Below are 23,584 nucleotides of genomic sequence, written 5' to 3' on the forward strand. Positions count from 1 at the left end.
GAAAAAACACCAAAACTTATACTAAAGGCACAAACGCAATAAATGAAATCTGTGCCTAAATTTTTTTGCTGTATTTTGCCAGTAGAATGCAGATCAATAAATGACTATTTCACAGGGCAACTGGCTAAATATTGAAAGCCCTTATATAGACATGTGGTTTGGGCCATTTTTTGGTGACCTCGTTACGGCCTCCATCTGAAATCCTGAAAAACATGATTAGAACCGAACTCCTCTGTTTTGGCAGAGTCGTGGTTAACCAAGCTTTTGTCTCAAAGAGGCAGACACTACCGAAATGGAGGGCAGAGGGTAGAAAGTGACTGCACATGCCTCATTATCGTACACGATTCAGTTGGGAATTTTAGCAGAACCCCAGTTTTTAAGGGCTTCAGTTGAAAGCTCTGATAGAGCCGCTAATGTGTAGCCAAAATACAATGTGAACTTAGCTTGATTTTTGTAAAACAGTACAAAAATAGTAAGGCAAAAGCATGAAAAGTTACAAAAATTAGGATAGATTAGGCTTAAGATAGATTACTACAAGTACGGTACTTTTGTTAGTTTCCAATGCAACCTTGGGAGGTCAACTTTGAGCCCTGTGCTTGACCTAGGAAAGAGTTTCCTCTCTTGGCACATCATCATCAAAGGTGACATCGTTGGGAGGTATGGTAAACACCTTAACAAATAATTTCTAACTGCATCAACTAAACTTATTATATTCTAAACTCTTATTATATTATAAACTTATTATATTCTGACAAACTGGGAAAAATGCATACATATTTGGGAGGACTTGAAAGTTGGCGGAAGGCCGGTTTCATAACTATACCAAAACTCCTAACAAAAAAAAAAACAAAATCTTTGACCAACTGGTTTTAGAATTTAATATATAGAAACGGCCTAGTATTTACAGGTGCGCGCAAAGCACTTGAAATAAGGCTTCAGAGCCATCATCGGATTGTATAAAACCTCTCGTCTATCCTCCCTGGATAGAATTACAGATAGAAGCATTGCTTACTAGGTACTTAAGGTGTATAAAAAGTCTCTCCAAAGTACAGCCTTAGTGCCATAATAAGCTATGAATAAGATGGCAGCAAGACTGTGGTCCCATCTCAGAGGCTGAGTGGTAGGAAAATAGTAAGATCGGTCCTAGAATAATAGCCCTTTATTCACTTTACAATTTTAGTACATCCCCAGAATTTAAAATATAGAAAACTGTCCATAAACAGCCTAATAAAAGTCATCTCAGAGTTGTGGGAAACCAGCATGCTGTGTGACTTCCAACAACCTTTCACTGCCGCATTTGCTGTCAGGCGGTCAGATCTTGCTGTTCTGACTAAGCAACTGCTGCTTGCGCTTTCAACCTTTATCAAGCAGTAACATTATTGCAGTAGTTACTGATTGATAATGTAATCGCTTTATAGTTCCTTACCCAGAACAACTGCAGGTCACACAACTCTAAAGGCCCAGTCACACACAACGACTTACCAGCGATCACGAAAACGATGCGACCTGATAGGGATCGCTGGGAGGTCGCTGGTGAGATGTCACACAGTCAGACCTTACCAGCGATGCAGGAACAATACAGGACGCAGTAGCGACCTGTATAACGATCTCAGCAGTCACTGTGACCCTGTCACACAGTGTCAAACACAGCGATGTGTCCTGCCCAGCAGGACATTGCCTTTGAAGAAAATGGCCTGGACCATTCTGCAACGACCAGAGATCTCACAGCAGGGGCCTGATCACTGGTAGGTGTCACACATAACGAGATCGCTAACGGGATCGCTACTGCATCACGGAAACCGTGACTCAGCAGCGATCTCGCTAGCGATCTCGTTATGTGTGATGGTACCTTTAGCTAACAACCTCATAGGCACGTCAGAAAAGTTGATATCAGAAGATCCGTCGTCAGCCCTGGCATGGGATGTTACCAGTATGAGAGATGTAATGACTGACAGTCTACTCTACATGTTTCAGACTGGTAACTACCCTTTTCATTTAAAATAAGCTCTGGGGGCAGATTCTCAGGAAGATCGACCCACTTTAAAGGGTTGTTCCAATTTTGTCAACAGGTGTTTACTTTTCCCCAACCTCTCGAATGCTTGAGTGACAGTTAAGCATGAAAAACAGAATATTCTAGGGATAAAAGACAGCCTTGGTGTCATACTTTCAGTAGAAAAGTGCTTGTAAGCACTCCACACACTCAGGCACCACATCTATATGTCAGCAATGGCCAGACTCCTTGGTAACTAGCTGTAAACTATAATAGAAAAAAAAAGTAGAGTTAGCCAGAGATAATGAAATTGTCCCTCTAGTAAGGGAGGAGACAAACTAACACCACCTATTGGAAGTAGAAATCCTAAAAGTCAAATGTGGCCTTTTCATAAGACTTAGGATTTATTTTTAGATCAGAATCCCAATTTGCAGACACGGTGTTTCGGGGTGATTGCCCCTCGTCAGTGCAAAATGTGGGTATCTGATCTGGCTTATGAGAAGCTATGTGGGGACCACGGGGAAGACTATTCTCCTTATGGAGACCTGACAAGCCTGTCTGCCTGTCAGTAAGGGGACTTATAGCTGCAATGCCCCTCTGGGAATTAATCAAATTGTCCCTTCAGTGAGGGAAGAGACAAACTCTAGCGCCACCTATTGGAAGTAGCAATCCTGAAAGTCAAATGTGGCTTTTTAAACAAGCTTTTTCATAAGACATAGGATTTAAAGGGAACCAAACATCAGGAATTTGGTATATAAAGGTAAAGCCAGTGCAGTACTGGCACTATCAGGCACAGGCTGTACATACCATTAGTGGGCAGCTCGGATGTTTAGGCTGTGAAATCCAAGTTTATGAAGTTTGAAAATTCATCCACTTTTTGATTGATGTGTGCACCACTCCAGATAATATCCGGGCGGGTTATGCACATGATTCCCGCGACCACCCCCCCTCCCCTGGTGCCTGTTCCTCCCTCTCTCTGGCTGTATGCAAATTTCCCTATTCAGAAACACGGCGTCGGAGTTGGCGCCTGTGCATAGCGCTTATCTCCGGCACCATATTTCTGAAGCCTGCATTACCCAGTTTTGTGCCTGAGAGGGCGGCGCATGCGCCCTCACTTCCTCAGATCTCGTTATGACCGCGGGAGCGCACACGGTCACAACAGGACTGAAGAACAGCTGATCTTACTGATTAGCTGCAGCAGACGCTATCGTAGGTTTTTTTTTTCAAATTAGTGAGTTTCATTAGTGATGTCTCCAGTGTCCTCAGTTTTTCTTTTTTACCGCAACATTCTTCCATCAGACAGAACAAGTCATCCAAGTCCTGTGCGATTTTTTCATGGACCTATATGCTTTCAATGTGGAGTTCGAGCCAACACTTGCGTCAATGTTGGACATGTCTCTGCAATTTTGCATGGACCACTTGCATGGTCCAGAAAAAAAAAAAAAAAAAAAAAAAATCATGGCTATAGAACAGCTAATAAAGACAAAGCTCACTGTATAAAACTTTATTGTGTGGAACAGTTCATCAAGAAGGGGAAGGAAAAAAAAAAAAAAGACTTGTGTTTTGACAGCTCTGCGTGGGCAATTGGAATAAGCCGGCTTTCAGAATCCCAGGTCAGGCTACCACTGCGGACCATGTTCGGGAACACAGCTGGAATTTGCACAGTAAGCTCGTTTTCTCCAGCTTTATTCAGCCATGCTAAAATCATAGAAAGGTAGCACAAGATAACAAAACCCAACTTCATGAGGTCACTCATAAATATTGTATAATCAAGAAGGAAAGGGGAAGCTTTGATGTTCTCCGAGCAACTCTTAGGAGTGTGCAATTCACAGTACACTGGATGCTTACACAGCCAATATAATCAGACAAGGGAATATATTAATAGCAACTGTATGAGGAATCGCATGCAAAGCACCAGGATTTTCAGGTTTTGTTTGTTTTCTACAGGTTTCTTAGGGGTTCTTTTCACATGAATTATTTTCCTACATAAATAAAATCTAACAAATTGCTTTTGAGGAAAACAAAATGTCAAGGATCCAAAAAAGTACATTAGTGAACACAACTATTCAATACCACCCTACGGGTATGTGCACAAGTCTTTTTCAGGTGGGCTCCAACTGAAATCCACCTGAGAAAGCTTAAAAAGTCCTTTCAGCTCCTTTGAACCAGTTTGAGCTTTGAAAGCCTTGAAGTAGCTAAAAGGAGTGACCAGATCAGTCTTCACGTGGGTTTCCTTTGGAAGCCGCTCAAGAGTTTACATCAATAGCAGAAAAAACACGATCAAAATGACACCAGAAAAAAACTCTGGCATATCCAAAAATAAGTCTTCCTCTGATGGTACACCAGCGTCTATACGAGGACATGCTCACATACCCTAAAAACAGATATTCTCCCAAAACGGAGGAGCTGAATAGTTCACAGCTTTTGTAAATTGGAGAATCCCTTTAATATGATATTGTATGTTGGAGTCAGTATCCCTAACTAGCCCTCCCGAAAAAAAAAAAAAAAGTTGTAAAGTTTAGCTAATGGGGGCGGTAAGACTAAGGGCTCATTCAAACGTCAGTTTTTCACATATGGCACTCATACCGGTGACAGTCTATGAGGTAGTCCGTGACTTTTTTTCAGACAAAATGGTCCATGCAAAAATCAAGGAGCCATGACCAATATTTAACAGAGTGTTGGATCAAACTGGGCACAATGAAAGTCTATGGGTCCGTGAAAAAAAAAAAAAAAACAGATGCCACTTGGTGCCATCCGTGTGGTAGCCGTTTTTCATTGACTGAAAGGAGAAGGTGGAAATTTTTTCTTTTTAAATACATCAGTGGGGAAAGAAAAAAAAACAAACAAGCAAACAATGAAACTGAGTACTGACTAAACTAATGAACATCTGTTGAAACTGATGACCACCACCAATAACACTCAGTCCATTTTTCATATGTCAAATAAATGGACGTCGGAATGAGACCTTATGCTCATGCTAGAGTATGGTGCATTTTTGAGGACAGCCACTTTACATGGAATTTGAAGTTATCTTAATCCTCCTAAGGTACCGTCATACTAAGCAACTTACCAGCGATCCCAACAACGATAGGGATCGCTGGTAAGTTGCTAGGAGGTTGCTGGTGAGATGTCACACTGCGACGCTCCAGCGATCCCACCAGCAACCTGACCTGGCAGGGATCGCTGGAGCGTCGCTACACAAGTTGCTGGTGAGCTCACCAGCAACCAGTGACAAGCCCCCAGCGCAGCGTGGAAGATGCTGCGCTTGGTAACTAAGGTAAATATCGGGTAAGCAACCCGATATTTACCTTGGTTACCACCGCACGGAGCTACACGTGCAGAGAGCAGGGAGCAGCGCACACTGAGCACTGGCTCCCTGCTCTCCTAGTTACAGCACACATCGGGTTAATTACCCGATGTGTGCTGCAGCTAAATGTGCACAGAGCAGGGAGCAGCGCACAATGCTTAGCGCTGGCTCCTTGATCTCCTAGTTACAGCACACATCGGGTTAATTAACCCGATGTGTGCTGCAGCTACATGTGCACAGAGCAGGAGTCGGCACTGACAGTGAGAGTGGAGGAGGCTGGTATCGAAGGTAAATATCGGGTAACCAAGGACAGGGCTTCTTGGTTACCCGATGTTTACATTGGTTACCAGCCTCCGCAGAAGCCGGCTCCTGCTGCCTGCACATTTAGTTGTTGCTGTCTCGCTGTCACACACAGCGATCTGTGCTTCACAGCAGGACAGCAACAACTAAAAAATGGCCCAGGACATTCAGCAACAACCAACGACCTCACAGCAGGGGCCAGGTTGTTGCTGGATGTCACACACAGCAACATCGCTAGCAACGTCACAAAAGTTGTTCGTTAGCAGCGATGTTGCTAGCGATGTTGCTTAGTGTGACGGGGCCTTTAAGGCTAGTTTCACACATCAGTTTTTTGCAATCAGGCACAATCCGGTTTGTGCCTGATGCAACAGATCCGTGTCAGAGTGTGTAAAACCTGATGCGACGGATCCAGTAAAAAACAGATCCGTTTTTTTTTTTTTTTTTAAAGCTGAGAGAGAGAGAGGGAGACACCTGTCATCCCCGCACACACCCCAGCACTCCCGCACGCATCATCCTGGCACACACCCCGGCACTCCCGCACGCATCATCCTGGCACACACCCCAGCACTCCCGCACGCATCATCCTGGCACACACCCCGGCACTCCCGCACGCATCATCCTGGCACACACCCCGGCACTCCCGCACGCATCATCCTGGCACACACCCCGGCACTCCCGCACGCATCATCCCCGCACACACCCCGGCACTCCCGCACGCATCATCCCCGCACACACCCCAGCACTCCCGCACGCATCATCCCCGCACGCACCCCGGCACTCCCGCACGCAACTTCATCATCACCGCACACCCCGACACTACCTCAGTGACGTCACCGCTGACAGCGCGACTCCCTCAGTTGCTGCGTGGAGCTGATAGAGAGCGGAGGTGTTCCACGGCCGCTCCTGTCAGCTTCATGTAGCAGAGCTGAAAGCGTCGCGGGACCTCTGTGGATTACGTCGGACCAGGAGGGGTATTTGGGGATTTTAATAAAATGGTGAAAGAGGGTGTTTTTTTGTCCTTTATTCCAAATAAAGTTTTTTTTTGTGTGTGTGTTTATTTACTTTCACTTACAGGTTAATCATTTGGGGTGTCTCATAGACTTCTCCCATGTTTAACCCCTTATTATCCCGATTGCCACCGCACCAGGGCAATTCGGGATGAGCCGGGTAGAGTCCCGGGACTGTCGCATCTAATGCATGCGGCAATTCCAGGCAGCTGCTGGCTGAGATTGTTAGGATGGGGAGCTCCACATAATGTGGAGCTCCCCATCCTGAGAATACCAGCCTTCAGCCGTGTGGCTTTACCCTGGCTGGTATCAAAATTGGGGGGGACCGCATGCAGTTTTTTTTTTTTAAATTATTCATTTTACTGCAAGATATAGACCCGCCCACTGGCGGTTGTGATTGGTTGCAGTAAGACAGCTGTCACTTAGCGTGGGGGCGTGTCTGACTGCAACCAATCATAGGCGCCGGTGGGCGGGGAAAGCAGTGAATACGAGATTGAATAATGGGCGGCCGGCATTTTCAAATCAGGAGAAGCCGCCAGAGCAGTGTGACAGCCGTGCAGCACTGCGCCCGTGATCGGTGAGAGGGAGAGGGAGGCTGGGGCCACACGGGGCACTACTGTGATGCTCGCATGACACTCGGCTCATGCTGGCAGCACAGCAGGAGCCGAGTGTCATGCTAGTGTCCCTGCGTCTGCGGTCCGACCGTGCGAACGGACCACAGCTGCGGGGGTGGGTAGGCTCCCAGGAGGGGCGGGCTGGCACGGAGGAGGGGGGAGGGGGTGGAAGGTGGGATTTATCTCCCTCTCTTCTCCATAGCCAGCTAAATGGCTCATGGAACAAAACATAGAGATTTTGGGTCCATGTCCTGGTAACTCCCCAGATCTTAATCCCATTGAGAATTTGTGGGCAATCATCAAGAGACGGGTGGACAAACAAAAACCAACAAATTCTGGCAAAATGCAGGCATTGCTTGCTGCATTAACTCATTCTGTCAATATAACCTTTTGGTACTCATAATATGATTGCAATTATATTTCTGTATGTGATGTAAACATCAGACAAACACAATTAAAAACCAGAGGGCAACAGATCATGTGAAAATATAATTTTGGTGTCATTCTCAAAACTTTTGGCCATGACTGTACATTGTTGTATACTTTTGAGTATACTTGGAGTGCTCAAATTAACAGTAATGGACACCCACTCAAATATTCACTAGTTTACTCCCTACTGCATTAAAAATCCATCAAACTCCTAGAAGGTTGTGTCCATAGAAGACACCTAAAAAGTTGGGAGCCAGCAGAAGCCACCCGAAGGCACTGGATACCTAGAATTTCACCAGTAACAGGATATATCTATTCTATAGTATATATCACAAAAGTGAGTACACACCTCACATTTGTTAATATTTTCTTGTATCTTTTCATGGAACAACACTGAAGATATGACACTTTGATACAATGTAAACACATTGTAAATTTGGTGTGTCCAATCAACATAGCCATTTATGTCTAAACCACTGGCAACAAAAGTGAGTACACCCAAGTGAAGATGTCCAAATTGTGCCCAATTAGCCATTTTCCCTCCCCATTGTCATATCTCTGTTACAAGGTCTCTCGTACTGGTCACTGGAAGTGTTCAACATGTCACCCCATGGCAAAGAATTCTCTGAGGATGTGAAAAAAAGAATTGTTACTCTAATAAAGATGGCCTAGGATATAAGAAGATTGCCAGGATCCTGAAACTGAGCTGAAGCATGATGGTGGCCAAGACCATAGAGCAGTTTAACAAGACAGGTTTCTGGTCTACAGAAGAAGTTGAGTCCACATGCTCAGCGTCACATCCAGAGGCTGTCTTACAAAATAGAGGTATTAGTGACCCAAAACTCACCTCCAAGATGACCACTGCCTTGCTAATAAAACCCCAACAAACTGAAGGTAAAAGGTGCTGGACTGGCCAAGCATGTCTCCAGACTTAAACCCTATTGAGCATCTGTGGGGTATCCTCAAACGGAAGGTTGAGAAGAGCAAGGCCTCTAACAACTACCAGCTTTGTGATGTCATCATGGAGGAGCATCCAGCGGCCCCTGTGAAGCTCTGGAGAATTCCATGCCCAAGAGAGTCAAGGTACTGCTTGAAAATAATGGTTGCTACACAAAGTATTGACACTTTGGGCATTTTCATTTATTGGTGTACCCACTTTTGTGGCCAGTAGTTTAGACAGTAATGGCTGTGTGCTGAGTTATTTAGAGGAGACACCAAATTTATGCTATAATACAAGCTGTACATTCACTACTTTACATTGTATCACAGGGTCATATCTCCAGCGTTGTCCCATGAAAAAACAAAATATTTACAAAAATGTAAGGGGTGTACTCACGTTTGTGATATACTGCATATGCATTCATATTGGCATCCAATTTACAGGGGGCAAGACAACAAGGACCTCATTAACCCTTAGCACTTGCGCAGCACAGTACAGTAATAACTTTTACACAGCAAGTCAACTATGTTTCTATATCTGCACAGCGAGTAGATATTCTGGACTTCCAACAGGCAGTTCTAATTTCAGAAGCATATCAACCCAGTCCTGGAAGCAAAGCAGGCCAGAACTGTATGTACATGTGGGATGCCAGCCAAACTGAGCTGGCATCTGGCCCTGGCCACCCTTAACAATTGGTAGTAAGGAAAAGCTATATAAGCACAAGTACATTTATAGCCCACTGAGCTGTGCGGGATATTCATTAGTGTAGTAAAATCCATTCATGTTTGAGACAGCAAAAACCGTGCAAACGGCACCAAATGGATAAAACCATATTCAATGGTTTCTTCTTCCCTACGACATCTCATGGCTGGCATACTGATTTTATCATCAATAGAAGTATTTTACAGCTCCCTTGCCATGGCGCTTTTTGTAAAAAAATAAATAAATTCTAAACGGTCAAGGAAAATGCAAAATATATCTGAAACACAAATATAGCAAAGCTTTGGGAACTCACAAACTGTTGGCGCCATGTGAAACTACTAATATTTAGCAACTTATGGCACCTTATTTAAAACCACGAGAGTGGCAACCTTTGCTCTTCAAATTCCATGATGAGCAGTGGCGTTCCTTATGCCACAAACTTAGTCACAGTCTACATGCCACTGTTCAGATGCTCGTGATTCATTAGGTGGTGCGCGCCTCAAAAAATCAGGAGCATCTGACGAGAGTTGCCTCATCAAGACCGCCGTGAAAAATGCTGGTCTGGATAAATCGCGGCCATTGTCTATTACTAAATGTTTGGGCAGGAATCTGTGTGCAAACTCCAAGTTTTGAGGAGGATTTCTAAAATTTCCATTTAGTTTCTGCTGTAAAATCTCAGAGTTAACAGTTATCCATTTCTGTGTCAAATGGTTGTGTCCTTACACGATCACCTCTGATTGGATAAAACCAGTCTGTACAGTGGCACACCCTAATGTTAAAGGGGTTGTCCAATACTTGCACAACCCCTTCTCAATTCCCCACGTTTGTCCCGCTTCGAATAAAAAAAGCTTATACTCACCTCCCATGCTGGCGTCGTTTCAGTGGTGTTGACTCTCACATTCCCGATGCCCACGTGAAGCTGTCAAGTCACAAGAGCGCCGCGCCAAAGGCTTCTCTCCCAGTCTTCGGACATACAAGTAAACAATAGGAAGGGAGAGCTATGGCTGTCCACTCACTTTTTGTTGATTACTTATACATCTGATGGCAGGGACAGTGAAGCCGACAATAACTGGGAGCGAGGCTTGTGTGATTCAACAACCTCATATAACCCTTGGGAATGCAAATGCCAACACCACTGAACCAGCGCCAGCATGGGAGGGGAGTATAAGCTTTTTAATTTTAATAAAAACATGGAGAATGAGAAGGGATTGCCTGAGAAGTGAAGTGGACAACCCCTTTAAAGGCTGTGCTCACAGCATTAGAATGTAAGCCTGCAAGGGCAGGGCCCTCTTCCCTCTGTACTAGTCTGTCTATTGTTACTTGTATGTGTATTCTGTATGTAACCCCCTTCTCATGTACAGCACCATGGAATCAATGGTGCTCTATAAATAAATTAATAATAATAATAATAATAATTCACATTTCCGTTGTTTTGCATCAGTCACATGCGTTGCTTGACGGTTGTGACTGATGCGTTGTACAATGGATGACAAGAATTAGAATTCATTGTCGGACTCAGTTGTAAAAGAGAGAGCGATAAGCTGATTATTCACAATAGCCGGACGGCTTTTGAGAGCGAACAGATGATCTTCCGGCAGCCGGCTAAAGAGAGCGATCAGCCGATCGCTCACAGCAGCCGGCCGCTGAGAATATGTGCGGGGGGCGGAGTACGGGGTGGGTGGAGTCGAGCAGGGCCATGGCGCTGAGGACGTCAGTGTCGGGGACAGGCAAGAGTGTGTGTGCGTGCGTGCGTGCGTGCGTGTGTGTGTGTGTGTACACATGCCAAGTGCAGGAGGGGGCGGAGCCGAGTGGGGAAGTGTCGGGCTCCGTGCACACGTAGCTAGGGTAAATATTGGATAACTAAGCAAAGCACTTTGTTTGGTTACCCGATATTTACCTTTGTTACCAGCGTACACCGCTTAGCACTGACTCCTTGCACACGTAGCCAGGGTAAATATCGGGTAACTAAGCAAAGCGCTTTGCTTAGTAACCCAATGTGTACCCTGGTTACGTGTGCAAGGAGCCAGAGAGAGCATGCACAGCAAAATCCTACGGACTGCGCTGCTCAAAAAACGTTACAAGCTGCGTTCCTGCCGCCCGGCGGTCAGTCGGTCGACGACTGATCAGTCGGGCGGAGGATGCAACACAGCGTCATCAGTCACAATCCGCCGCTCATACAAGTCTAAGGGAACAACGGAATCCGCCAAACTGATTCCGTTGTTTACCAGAGCTGCGCATTGTGACTGATACAAATTGACGGAAATGTGAACCTAGCCTGAAATGCAGTGTTTGGCCACATATGTTGCAATTCTTCCAAAAACTATATTGCAGTTTCAACTTGTGAATACTAGTTATGAGTGAGCACTATCATGCTCTGGTAATCTGTACTCGTAACTAGCAGTTAGTGCTTGGATGGGCTCAACTTGAGTACATGAATATAATGAGTCATTGAGAAACATGAGGATTTTTGAAAGAAATCCTTCAGAAAAATGCTCGAGTTCCCTATTGACTTCCATTATATTTGGGTACTTGAGATGCACTCATGTGATCAACCAACTGCTTGTTATGAATACCGAGCACCTGAGCATGGCAGTACTCGCTCATCACTAGTGCACACCTAATAGTCAATTTATTCTTCCATTTCTAGGACTATTAACAGAAACAGCACAACACAGACTACTCCTAAGAAAAGATGGTCCAGAAGTGCAACTTCTTTTACAAAAGCAGACAGGTCTCCACAAAAATAGCGGTATTGCAACAAATCTAGAAAGTGGCACTGAGGACTACATATTGATGCAAACGGAAGTAGAGGAAATACTGAAGCATTTAGATAATGTTGAAAAAAAATGCTTTAAATATATAGAGTAAAACATAATTTTATGAACCAAAAAACCCCACAGTAAATAATTCTGCTAGAAGAACGGAAAAGTTAGCCTTCGTCTAAAGTGATTATTTTTTGGCATAAAATATGCACCGATAACATGGACCATACATAGCGTTGGTAAAGTATAGATGTGTAAAGCCTTGGAGAATAACTATTCTTGCACACATTACACCTGTGCAGCTATCATTGGCTACATATACCAGACAACAATATAGTGCATTGTTAGGTTTCACTCATCCATGGAACACAAATCTTTGTCACCCAGGAACTGGGCAACAGTGGTGCCAGGCAACGTTCCATCCGGCCGCCACATGGGCTAAATATGCCGCATCCGCCAAAAAACGGACCGAACGCTAGGCCATGCGGCACAATCCGGCACTAATGAAAGTCTATGCAAAAAAAAACAACCGGCGGCAAAAAAAACCTGTTGCGTTTTTTCTGCAAGGAGCCGGATTGTGCCGCACAGCAAAAACCGGATGTGTGAAAGCAGCCTAAAGTGGAATGGCTGAGATGGGAATACTCTTCTATATGCAGTGGCCAGAGGACGTCGCGATTACAGAATGCGATGACCAGCCTGTGCTACGCTCTCATAGAGGCAAATGGAAGTTACAAAAACAGCGCTCCCAGAATATGGAAAGGTATTCCCATATGAGCCAGGAATCGCCTAGATGGAAGCAATCCCGCAAGTAAAAACTTAAAGAACCACTCCAGCATCGCTGGACTGACACTTCAAGGAGATTTTTAATGCAGTTTTGTCACAAAACTGCAAGCAAATAATTTTGCCAGCAGTCAACGAGAATCCTGAAGTGTAGTACACACACTGATTTTTTTTCCTTGCAGATTTGATGCAATGTTTTTCACCACTGAAAGCAATGAGAAAAAACGCAAGCAAAAAAATGCATCAAAAAAGCACAGTTTTTGAGCTGACTTTCCTGCCAAGAGGTGCAGAAATTTCTGCAACCAAATATTCAACGTGCGCACGTTGCAAGTGACTTGCATCGCATCACCCGACATGGCCAAACACCAGCGTCTCAGCTGCATAGAAATACATGCAGCCGATCCGCTCCTTTCAGGAGTGTGCAGCCGTGCTGGGTGATGAGTTGCAAGTCACTCGCAAGTGTGACTCCGAACTAAATGTAAGCCTCTGCCCCTCGTCATATACTCACATCACAACCTCCCAATGCATCTCTATGAGCCAGAATGAGGCTCTCGTAGAGATACATTGATTTGTGACCTCTGGCGCACTACATGGAACACTGGAGCTGCCAGCAGATCACAAATCACTCAAAACACAGGAAGATGGCAGCGGGTGAGTATAAGACCGGGGGCAGGGGACTTCCATGTAAAACATTACTCCAGCAGTTCAAAAAAAAAAATCTATATACACACACACACACACACACACACACACACACACACACACACACACATACACACACACACATACTTTTCCCCTCAGAAAATAAGACCTACCCTGAAAATAAGCACTCGCATGATTTTACAGAATATTATTGGAGTATGCTTAAAATACAAGCCCTACACCAAAAATAAGCCCTAGTCACACTCAGAATTGGCGATCATGGGGGCTGGCGAGTTCTGTAGAACCCCCACTTTCTTAGGGATCCCCAGCATTTCCAATCCGAGATTAAAACTGGTTAAAGACCTTTGGTGACATCATGGTTATGTGACCATGTTGTCACCAAAGGTCCTTTAAAGGGAACCTGTCAGGTGCAATGTGCACCCAGACCTACAAGCAGTTCTAGGTGTATATTGCTATTCCCTGCCTAACTGTCCCTGTATCTAGTAGCATAGATAAAAAGATCTATAGAAAAAAGTATTACTATAAATTCTTTATGATATGATAATAAGGGCAGGGACTAGTCGCAAGGGCATTATTTCTCCCAACTAGTCCGCCCCACAGGGGCATGCTAACATGCTACTCAATGCCCATTGCCCAGCGTCATCAGCGGTAATGTGCGTACCTGTATCCATTCTCACCACTTCAGATGCCGAGTTTATGGTCAGAAGTCCAAGCACTTCTGGTCATGAGCACTATGAAGCTGGGTGTACACATTCCAGCTTCAGACAGGGCTAGTGCACATGACCGGGAACTTCTCATGCGCACGGAGCCTAAACCCAGCATTGACAATGAACAGGCACATGCGTCACCGCTGATGACGCTGGGCGATGGACATTGAATAGCATGCACGCCTCTGTGGACGTGCTAAGAGGGCGAACTGAGTGCAGGAACTAATGCCCTTGCGACTAGTCCCTGCGCTCATTAGAATATCATAAAGGATCTTTAGAAATATTTTTTGTAAAGATCTTTTTGTTTGCTTCTAGATACAGGGACGGTTAGGCACGGATTGGTTCTCGGTGCATTTGCACCTGACAGGATCCCTTTCACTGCAGGAGTCTAGAGAAACTGAAGAGTAGACCGGCTGCTATGTACTATATGTTCGGTGTGTATATATTTACAAGTGTGTATGCAGTGTGTGCATCATAACATGATTATATTTCAATGTATAAACCTGTTTTTATCTGCCATTATGTATTGGTCAGTGTCATTGACGTCAGTTTGTGCTATATATTCAATGTAAGGCACATATGACCTGGTACTATACAGACCTTTGTGTGTCAGGGTTTAGATATTTTACTCCTCCATATAAACTGGCAATGTGATGTGTGCACATATTTTGCAGTGAATGAACTTGCATCTCCAATTCCTTCGGTGTTTACCTTCATATTACCCCCTCTCAATGTATTTTATTACATATTGTGATTTCATGTCGTAATTGTATCAAAGGCTTTTGTATTTCTAATACAAGACTATAGTACTACAATGTAGGACTTTATTCCCAGACTGTTTTTGTCCATGATTATAGGGGGGACCATGCAGCCATTTTGACAACATAATCCCAGCCAGATATTATTTGTCTAATGAATATTGTTATACTTGAATATATGTGGATATTTTTTTTTGTTCAAGATTAATTGTGGATTGTTGTTCATGGAAAAGAAGTAAGACATCCCCTGAAATTAAGCCCTACCCCATCTTTTGGAGCAATAAGTAATATAAGACCCTGAGTATACCCCTCTCATTTTTGTAAATATTTATTATATCTTTTCACAGACAACATTGAAGATATGACATTTTGATAAAATGTAAAGTAGTCAGTGTACAGCTTGTATAAGGCTGGGACCACACGGCATTACTGCGAGTGCATCGCATGACACTCAGCTCCCACGGTGCTGTGAATGTAAGCAGAGTGTCATTACACTGTGATGGGATCCTGCGATCGGAGCACAGTTGCAGAGGAGAGGGAGGGATTAATCTCCTCCATTATCAGCTGATGCGTATATCGCACTGAACTCCGCTGTAATGAGAATGCAGTGTGATGCGTATCTCTCCCCCATAGACTTGTATAGGTGCAAGTGAAAACAAATCGGATTCCACCTGCAGCATGTTGCAATTGTTTTAACAGTCTGATTTAGGCCCTGTGCGCACGCTGCGGATTTACCGCAGATTTGCCGCAGAAAATGTGTCTAAGGCTATGTACCCACGTTGCGTTCTGTCCCTGCAGAAATTTCTACAGCGATTTGAACAGCACACGTGCGCTTCACATCGCTGCAGAAACATTGCATAATGAAAAGCCGATTTCATGCGCTCTGGATAGAGCCCCTCTCATAGACAGAGCGGGGGCTGCATGCAGCGCGCATGAAAGAAGTGACATGTTGCTTTTTAGAACGCAGCGCTTCGGCAGCAGCCGAAGCGCTGCGTTCTAATACGCCATGTGGGCATGGGTTAGGCACAATCTTCATAGATTGTGCTGGGGACGCAGGACGCATGCAGTTATGCTGCGGTGCAGAACGCAGCGTAACTGCATGAAAATACGTGGGCACATAGCCTCACATTTCTGCGGTCCATCCCCAGCAAAACCTATGGGTATAAAAAAAAATGCTGTGCGCACACAGTGTTTCTTTAAACCTGCGGATTTACCTGTGGAATTTCCACTGTGGAATTAATGTGCATGTCACTTCTTTTCCGCAGGTACCTGCAGTTTTTGCCATAATGGTACAAATCTGCATGGAGCAACCTGCGAAAAAAACGCATGCGGATTTCGTTGTGGTTTTGGTGTGTTTCTTTACTGCAGGTGCGGGATTCTTTAAGAGGGTCCGGATTTTCCTTGAGAAAAAGTCAATTTCTAGTGCGCACATGGCCTAAGGCTGAGAAAAAAAAATTGTTCATGGGAGCAGCCCATAGAGTAAAGCTGGTCTGAGTAGAATGCAATTTATCGCATTCCACTCGCTCTGCTTTACTCACCGTGTGTCCTTAGTTTGACAGTGTAAATTTGGTGCCCTCTAAATAACTCAACACACAGCCATTAATGTCTAAACCGCTGGCAACAAAAGCCTACGTGAAAATGGCACAAAGTGGCAATATTTTGTGTGACCACCATTATTTTTAAGCACTGCCTTAACTCTCTTTTACAAGGAGTTCACTAGAGCCTCTGGCATCCTCCTCCATGACGACATCACAGAGCCGGTGGATGGTAGACACCTTGCACTCCTTCACCTTCTGTTTGAGGATGTCCCACAGATTCTCAATAGGGTTTAGCCTGGAGAAATGCTCGGCCAGTCTAGCACTTTTACTCTGTTTCTTTAGCAAGACAACGGTCATCTTGGTATGTGTATTTGGGGGGGGGGGTCTTTATCATGTTGGAATACTGCTCTATGGCCCAGTTTCCAAAGGGAGAGGATCATTTTCTGCTTCAATATATTACAGTACATGTTGGTATTCATGGTTCCCTTAATGAACTGTAGCTCCCCACATCTGGCAGCACTCATGCAGCCCCAAACCATGACACTCCCACCACCATGTTTGACTGTAGGCAAGGCACACTTGTCTTTGTATTCCTCACCTACAGAGATGAGCGAACCTGAGGTACGATTGTCGAACCTAACACCAACTAAAAAAAAAATCAAGATTCAGGTGCTTTACATGCGGACTTCACTTGCACAAGCAATGCTGTGCTCAGCCCTGTACAGTTTTTGAACGGCTCGCACTGGGGGTAACATCAGCACAATTACATGTAGTGTGCAACGCAAAAAAATAGTTTGAAAAAGCCCGCCGAGTTTCCCCCGGAAGTGATCTAGTTATGGCTAGAATGGAGACTCAAACTGCCAATCATTTACTTGCTCTGGAGTTCAGGTCAAGCTCAAGCCAGTGGAGGCTCGGCTCGTTTGCTGCTGGCGAACTGAACCACTCATCTCTACTCACCTAGTTGCTGCCACACACGCTTGACACCATGTGAACCAAATAAGTTTACCTTGGTCTCATCAGACCGCAAGACATGATTCCAGTAATCCATGTCCTTAGTCTGCTTGTCCTCAGCAAACTGTTTGCAGGCTTTTCTGGTGTATAATCTTTACAAGAGGCTTCCTTCTGGGACAACAGCCATGCAGATCAATTTGAAGCAGTGTGCAGCATATTGTCTGAGCTCCCCACCCCTTTAACCTCTGCAATAATGCTGGCAGCACTCATGCCTTTATTTTGAAAAGGCAATCTCTGGATATGACCCTGAGCACGTGCACTCAGCTTCTTTGGTCTACCATAGTGAAGCCTATTCTGAGTGAAACCTGTCATGTTAAACCGCTTTATGGTCTTGGCCACCATGCTGCAGCTCAGTTTCATTCCCATTTTTTTTTCAGATCCTCATAATTTTTTGCCATGGAGGTGCCATGTTAAACTTCCAGTGACCAGTATGAGAGCGTGTGTGAGCGATAACACCAAATTTATCACATTTGCTCCAGATTCACACCTGAGACCTTATAACACTAATGAGTCACATGACACTGGGGAGAGAAAATGGCTAATTGCGCAAGATTTGGCCGGTTTCCATTAGGGGTGTAGTCTTTTCTGGCCAGCAGGTGAGACATTAATGGATGTGTATAGCGTTAGAGGGCATACCACAATTACACTGTTATACAAGCTGTACACTGACTACTTTACAATGTATCAAAGTGTCATATCTTCAGTGTTGTCCCATGAAAAGACAAAATATTTACAAATATGTGAGGGGTGTATAACTGGGTTTCATTAAAGCACCACTCCAGATTTTTTGTTTTTTGTTATTGCACTGATGGAGTGGCGCTTTACATGCAAGTCCCTGACCTCTGACATATACTCACCCCCTGGCTGCTTGATCTTCTATCGCCGCTCCAGTGATTTGTGATCTGCTGGCTGCTCCAATTTTTCTTGGAAAACGCCAGTGGTCACAGCTCAATATAGTTCTGTGAGAGCCTTGTTCTGCCCTCGTTCTGGCTCTCATAGAGGTGCATTGAGAGCTTGTAAGATAACTTATGGCTTCCGACCAGTCAGAAGTGACGGGCACAAGATGGCACCACAGGACCGCCGCAGCATCGGTGAAAGGTGAAGATGCCAGAAGGAGATTACTGTATATAACAGGGGGTTTACATTTAAAGCGCCACTCCAGCACTGAAAAGAAAAAAAAAAAAAAAGCTGGAGAGGCGCTTTAAAAACGGTGCCCTATTTGGCTTTCACAAGTGGTTACCTGCACATTCCCGGCTGCTGAATGAGTTACATGACAATTAGTCCTACCACATAAAAAGGTTTTAAAAGCTCCTCTTTAGGGCTCGTGCGCACGTTGCGTCGTGTCCCTGCAGAAATTTCTGCAGCGATTTGGCAGTGCATGTGCGCTTCAAATCGCTGCAGAAACAGTGCGTAATGGATGCAGTGTGTCTGCAGAATAGATGCAGATTTCATGCACTGTGGATGCTGCCTCTCCCATAGACAGAGTGGGAGCAGCATCCAAAGCGCACGGAATAAGTGACATGCTGCATTTTTAAATGCAGAGATTAACACATTTTTTTAAACTCAAATTGCTGCGTTTAAAAAAGCATTTTGCGCACGGATTATGCACAATCTTCATAGATTGTGATGGAGACGCAGGACGCATGCATTTACACTGCAGTTCTAAACGCACGACTTGGCTGACATGTGAGTGCTATATCTAGACATCACTATGGCCTTCATGGCTCCTGATGTAGGACATCTGCGACCACTAGCTGGACCAGTAATGAGCCCTCTGGAAGTCCTGCCAGGTCACCAGCACTGCACGCCTAAGGCTATGTGCGCACGTAGCGTTTGTCCTTGCAGAAATTTCTGCAGCGATTTGAACAGCACACGTGCGCTTCAAATAGCTGCAGAAACAGTCCGTAATGAAGAAAAAAAAAAAAAGCCAATTCCATGCGCTCTGACTGCAGCCCCTCCCATAGACAGAGCAGGAGCTGCAGGCAGAGCGCAGGAAAGAAGCGACATGTCACTTCTTAGAACGCGCGCTTCGGGCAGCAGCCGAAGCGCTGCGCTCTAATACGCCACACGCGCACGTCTCCTGCATAATCTTCGTAGATTATGCAGGGGACGCAGGACGCATGCAGTTACGCTGCGGTGCAGATCGCAGCGTAACTGCATGCAAATACGAATACGCAACGTGCGCACAGAGCCTTAGGCTACTTTCACACATCCGGTTTGAGCAGTGCGGCTCAATCCGGCTGTGAAACCTATGCAACGGATGCGGCGAAAACACCGCATCCTTTGCATAAGTTTTTACATGCGGCCGGTCCGTTTTTTTCCGGTTGCGGCACGCTACTGTGCATGTGCAGTGGAAAAAACCGCACGCGGCGGCCGGATGCGTTTTTTTCCGCATCGCGCCACATCTGGCGTCCATAGGCATGCATTGAAAATGCGCCGCAGCGACCGGATGCGGCTATTTTTGCCGGAGCAAAAAACGTTGCAGGGAACGTTCTATCCAGCCGCGGCATCGGCTAAATCTGCCGCATGCGGCAAAAACCGGACCGAACGCAAGCCCCTGCGGCACAATACGGCACTAATGTAAGTCTATGCAAAAAAACCCGCAACCGGCGGCAAAAAAAAAACGGTTGCGGTTTTTCTGCAGAGTGCCGTATTGTGCCGCATTGCAGAAACCGGATGTGTGAAAGTAGCCTAAGAGCAAACTGTTGGGAGTTTTTTCAGCATTAAACTGATCCTTTGAAGAAAAAAATAAACCCTCCTCAACAATTCTCTGTGTGCACATAGCCTTAAGCTATGTCCACACGTGGCATCTTTTTGCCAGTGCATCAAAAACATATTGCAGCAAAAATGCATTGTGTTTTTACCGCGTTTTTGACAAATGCGTTTTTAAGTCAAATCTATTGGCTGGAAGAGCTCAAAAACGCTGCAAAAACGCAGAAATAATTGACATGCTGCATCTTCAAAAACGCAGCCAACAAAAAATGCCCAGTGTGGACAGCAAAATCAAAATCTCAGACTTTGCTGGGAGCAGGAAATGCATGCATTTAGGTGCATCTTTGTGACCTTAGGCTATGTTCACACCAGGGCTGTGGAGTCGGAGTCGGAGTCGTGGAGTCGGAGTCGGAGCTCATTTTGGTGGAGTCGGAGTCGGAGTCGGAGTCGGTATAAAATGCACCGACTCCGACTCCTAAAATATATAATAAATTGGGGACAGGAGTGCAATGCAGAATGTGCTGAATATTTTACTAAATAACAACATTTAGTATAATGCTTATATTTAAGTGAAAAATTTATTGTAGTACAATGTGAACATCAGACATTTAATTGTTTTTATGATACAATAATCAAGATATTTGGATAGAACATAAAATATTTATTGGAATACAACTTTAGAACACAAAAAAACTAATAAATTGTAAATATGTAATATATATAATATATATATATATATATATATATATATACAGTGTATATACACACACACAAGATATATATGTAATCTACTGTATATTACATAGTGTATTACATATTTACAATTTATTACAGTTTTTTGTGTTCTAAAGTTGTATTCCAATAAATATATTTTATGTTCTATCCAAATATCTTGATTATTGTATCATAAAAATTATTAAATGTCTGATGTTCACATACACATATTCATGTACTACAATAAATTTTTCACCTAACTATAAGCAATATATGTAGGAGTCGGAGTCGGAGCCGGAGTCGGAGCCGGAGTCGGAGTCGGAGCCGGAGTCGGAGTCGGTGCAAGAGAATTTGAGGAGTCGGAGTCGGAGTCGGAGTCGAAGGTTTGGCTTACCGACTCCACAGCCCTGGTTCACACACTGCGTTTTTTACCTGCGTTTTGGGTCCGTTTTTGCTGCAGAAATTTCTTGAGAAAAATCATTTTTCTAGTGTGAACATAGCCTAAAACCGCAGCAAAAGATGCCCTGTGTGAACTTAGCCTAACCCACTGGAGTATTTGGAGCAAGAACTGAGCAAAAACTCAACAAAAATTCTCATCAAAAGCTAAAAAGTCATCTAAAACCTCTGTGTGAACATACCCTGTTAGGAGCAAAGCGCAGACACCTTCATATCTGGGTGCATCACGTTTTGTGCAGACTCTCTGAATAGGAGGCAGTGCACATGAGATAAACAGGGAGATGGCCTGGAACAGTTTACAGGAGACCCTCCATCACTCCGTATACTGGAAGGTCCTCTCCAGAGTGGGCCATCTGCCCTGGAATATATACTGAGTAATCACACAGTTACTCTACAAATACATATTCTAAGCAAGGGTTAAAACAGTCCCGAGACACCCAGAGATCAGCCGCTCTGTGAGGGAGACCTGGCAGAAAGCAGGCTGTCCGCAGAGCCATCTGAGGGTAAGAAGCACTGCATCCCATCCAATGACCTGTCCATTAATGGCTCTAGTCACCATTGCATCTTTTTCACTTAAAGGGGGTGGTCCAAGCTTGGGATAAGAGCCTGTGGTCGCATAAAGTGCGGTGGACACACTGTCAGGATCCTCCGGTGGTGCTGGCAGTCATGTCATTTGATTCGCGTACCTCTGCTCACATTCCTACTAGACATGCTCATCCTCACTCAGTGCTCAGGTCGAACAAGTCAAGTCGACATGTGATCGCAAGTAAGCAAATCACGCAAAGGCCTGCTCTCACAGGAGAATCCTGACAGTGTGCACACCACGCATTGCCAAGATTCAGAAGTCTGGTTACAGAGGGGCTTTCTTCCCAAGCCTGGACAACCCCAACTCTTTGGCAGGTCTGATTTAGGTCTGCGAATATTTTGGTTCTTGGCAAGATAAGTGGCTACCAAAATAGACAAACAGTGGCTCTTTCACAGAATCCACAGGAACGTTCCTGCGTATGGAGCGATAGCTACCGGCCAAACTATCACCGAGCCATCGTCCACCAGACACTTATCTACTGAGCATAGGCCCCTTACAGTGGTAGCCATTATGGCTACAATCAAATCTGTTGAAACTGACATGAATGTGAAACCAGAGCCTGAACATGACAGGTCTGGGAAAAAATGAGGGCTAAAAATTTGTAGCCGATGGCCACCAGCTCAAGCCCTAACGACTGCTGACACTTGTTGGCCCAGCGATGCGTTGGCTCGTAGCGGTGCTAGCCAGGACTGTCCTACACAGAGGGGTCCAGCAATGACAAGGGGCTCACACTGCAGGGCTACAGGCATCAGAAGCCACTGGCCACAATAACCACTAGCAGAATTCGGCACTAATGACATTATCAGCTGCATGATGAGTGGAAGCAGCAGCCACCTGCCAATAGCGGAGCATGGACACATATACACACTGGCAGCATACACAGCACCAGCCATCACAGCCACACACAGGCACAGCAGTAAATGGCAGGTCACTGTGTTCATGCCCCCCGCACACTCACTGCGCAGGTTGCCGACCAGCTCCGAGTGGCTGGCTCCCCCTGACTTCCAGGCCATGGCTACACACAGCGCACGGAGCAGGTACTCTGCGGCTTTCAGAGCGGCGACTGCGCCCAGCAGTTTGCCCAGGAAGCCCAACACCTCCAGCCAGGAGACGTCATCCGCGGGCCCAGAGGGGGCGGAGCCACGCACAAGCTGAGCGCCGTGTAGAGGCCCTGTGGCCACGCCCAACTCGAGCACACGGGACGCATTCTCGACCACGCCCAGCGCTGGCATGGATTACGTCACGGGTTCTTCCGCATGCGCAGTGCGTAGATCGCGGACTTGTTTTCCGAGGTCGGCTGCTGCAGCAGCTTGATAGCGAGCAGTGTGTGTGTGCGTGTGCGGCTGCCTGTGCTCCGGTCACTCCCAGGACGATGGCTGCCGGTGCTCTACTGAGTATACGAGCTGTCTGCAGCGGTGCCGTACACTGTGCATGCTCAATAATAAAATGAGGCTCCTCCCTCGGTCATGGCCGGCCCACGTAGGCGCTGCAGTCATCTGTGAGCTATGAGCCCGGCGCTCCCTGCGATAGGTGTGAGTGGCCCTATCTGCTCCTCGCACGGCTGCTGTGTGCTCCAGTGCAGCTACCCCTCATCACAGCTGTCATATG

General features: G+C 45.4%; 1 protein-coding gene across 3 annotated transcripts in view; it reads right to left on the reverse strand.

Moving 5' to 3' along the window:
• Positions 1–23,283, reverse strand: part of PCMT1 (protein-L-isoaspartate (D-aspartate) O-methyltransferase) — a 70,448-nt gene extending 47,165 nt beyond the window's left edge. Inside the window, exon 1 of one of the 3 annotated variants that reach the window (XM_075339814.1) lies at positions 22,935–23,283. In XM_075339814.1, coding sequence (XP_075195929.1) covers positions 22,935–23,208 — 274 coding nt within the window. In that variant the 5' untranslated portion in view covers positions 23,209–23,283. The remainder of the gene's footprint in view (positions 1–22,934) is intronic. The other 2 variants (XM_075339816.1, XM_075339815.1) reach the window with 2 other exon arrangements.
• Positions 23,284–23,584: the final 301 nt, after the last annotated feature.

The sequence above is a fragment of the Anomaloglossus baeobatrachus genome, chromosome 3, assembly GCF_048569485.1.
Source record: "Anomaloglossus baeobatrachus isolate aAnoBae1 chromosome 3, aAnoBae1.hap1, whole genome shotgun sequence".
NCBI lineage: Eukaryota > Metazoa > Chordata > Amphibia > Anura > Aromobatidae > Anomaloglossus > Anomaloglossus baeobatrachus.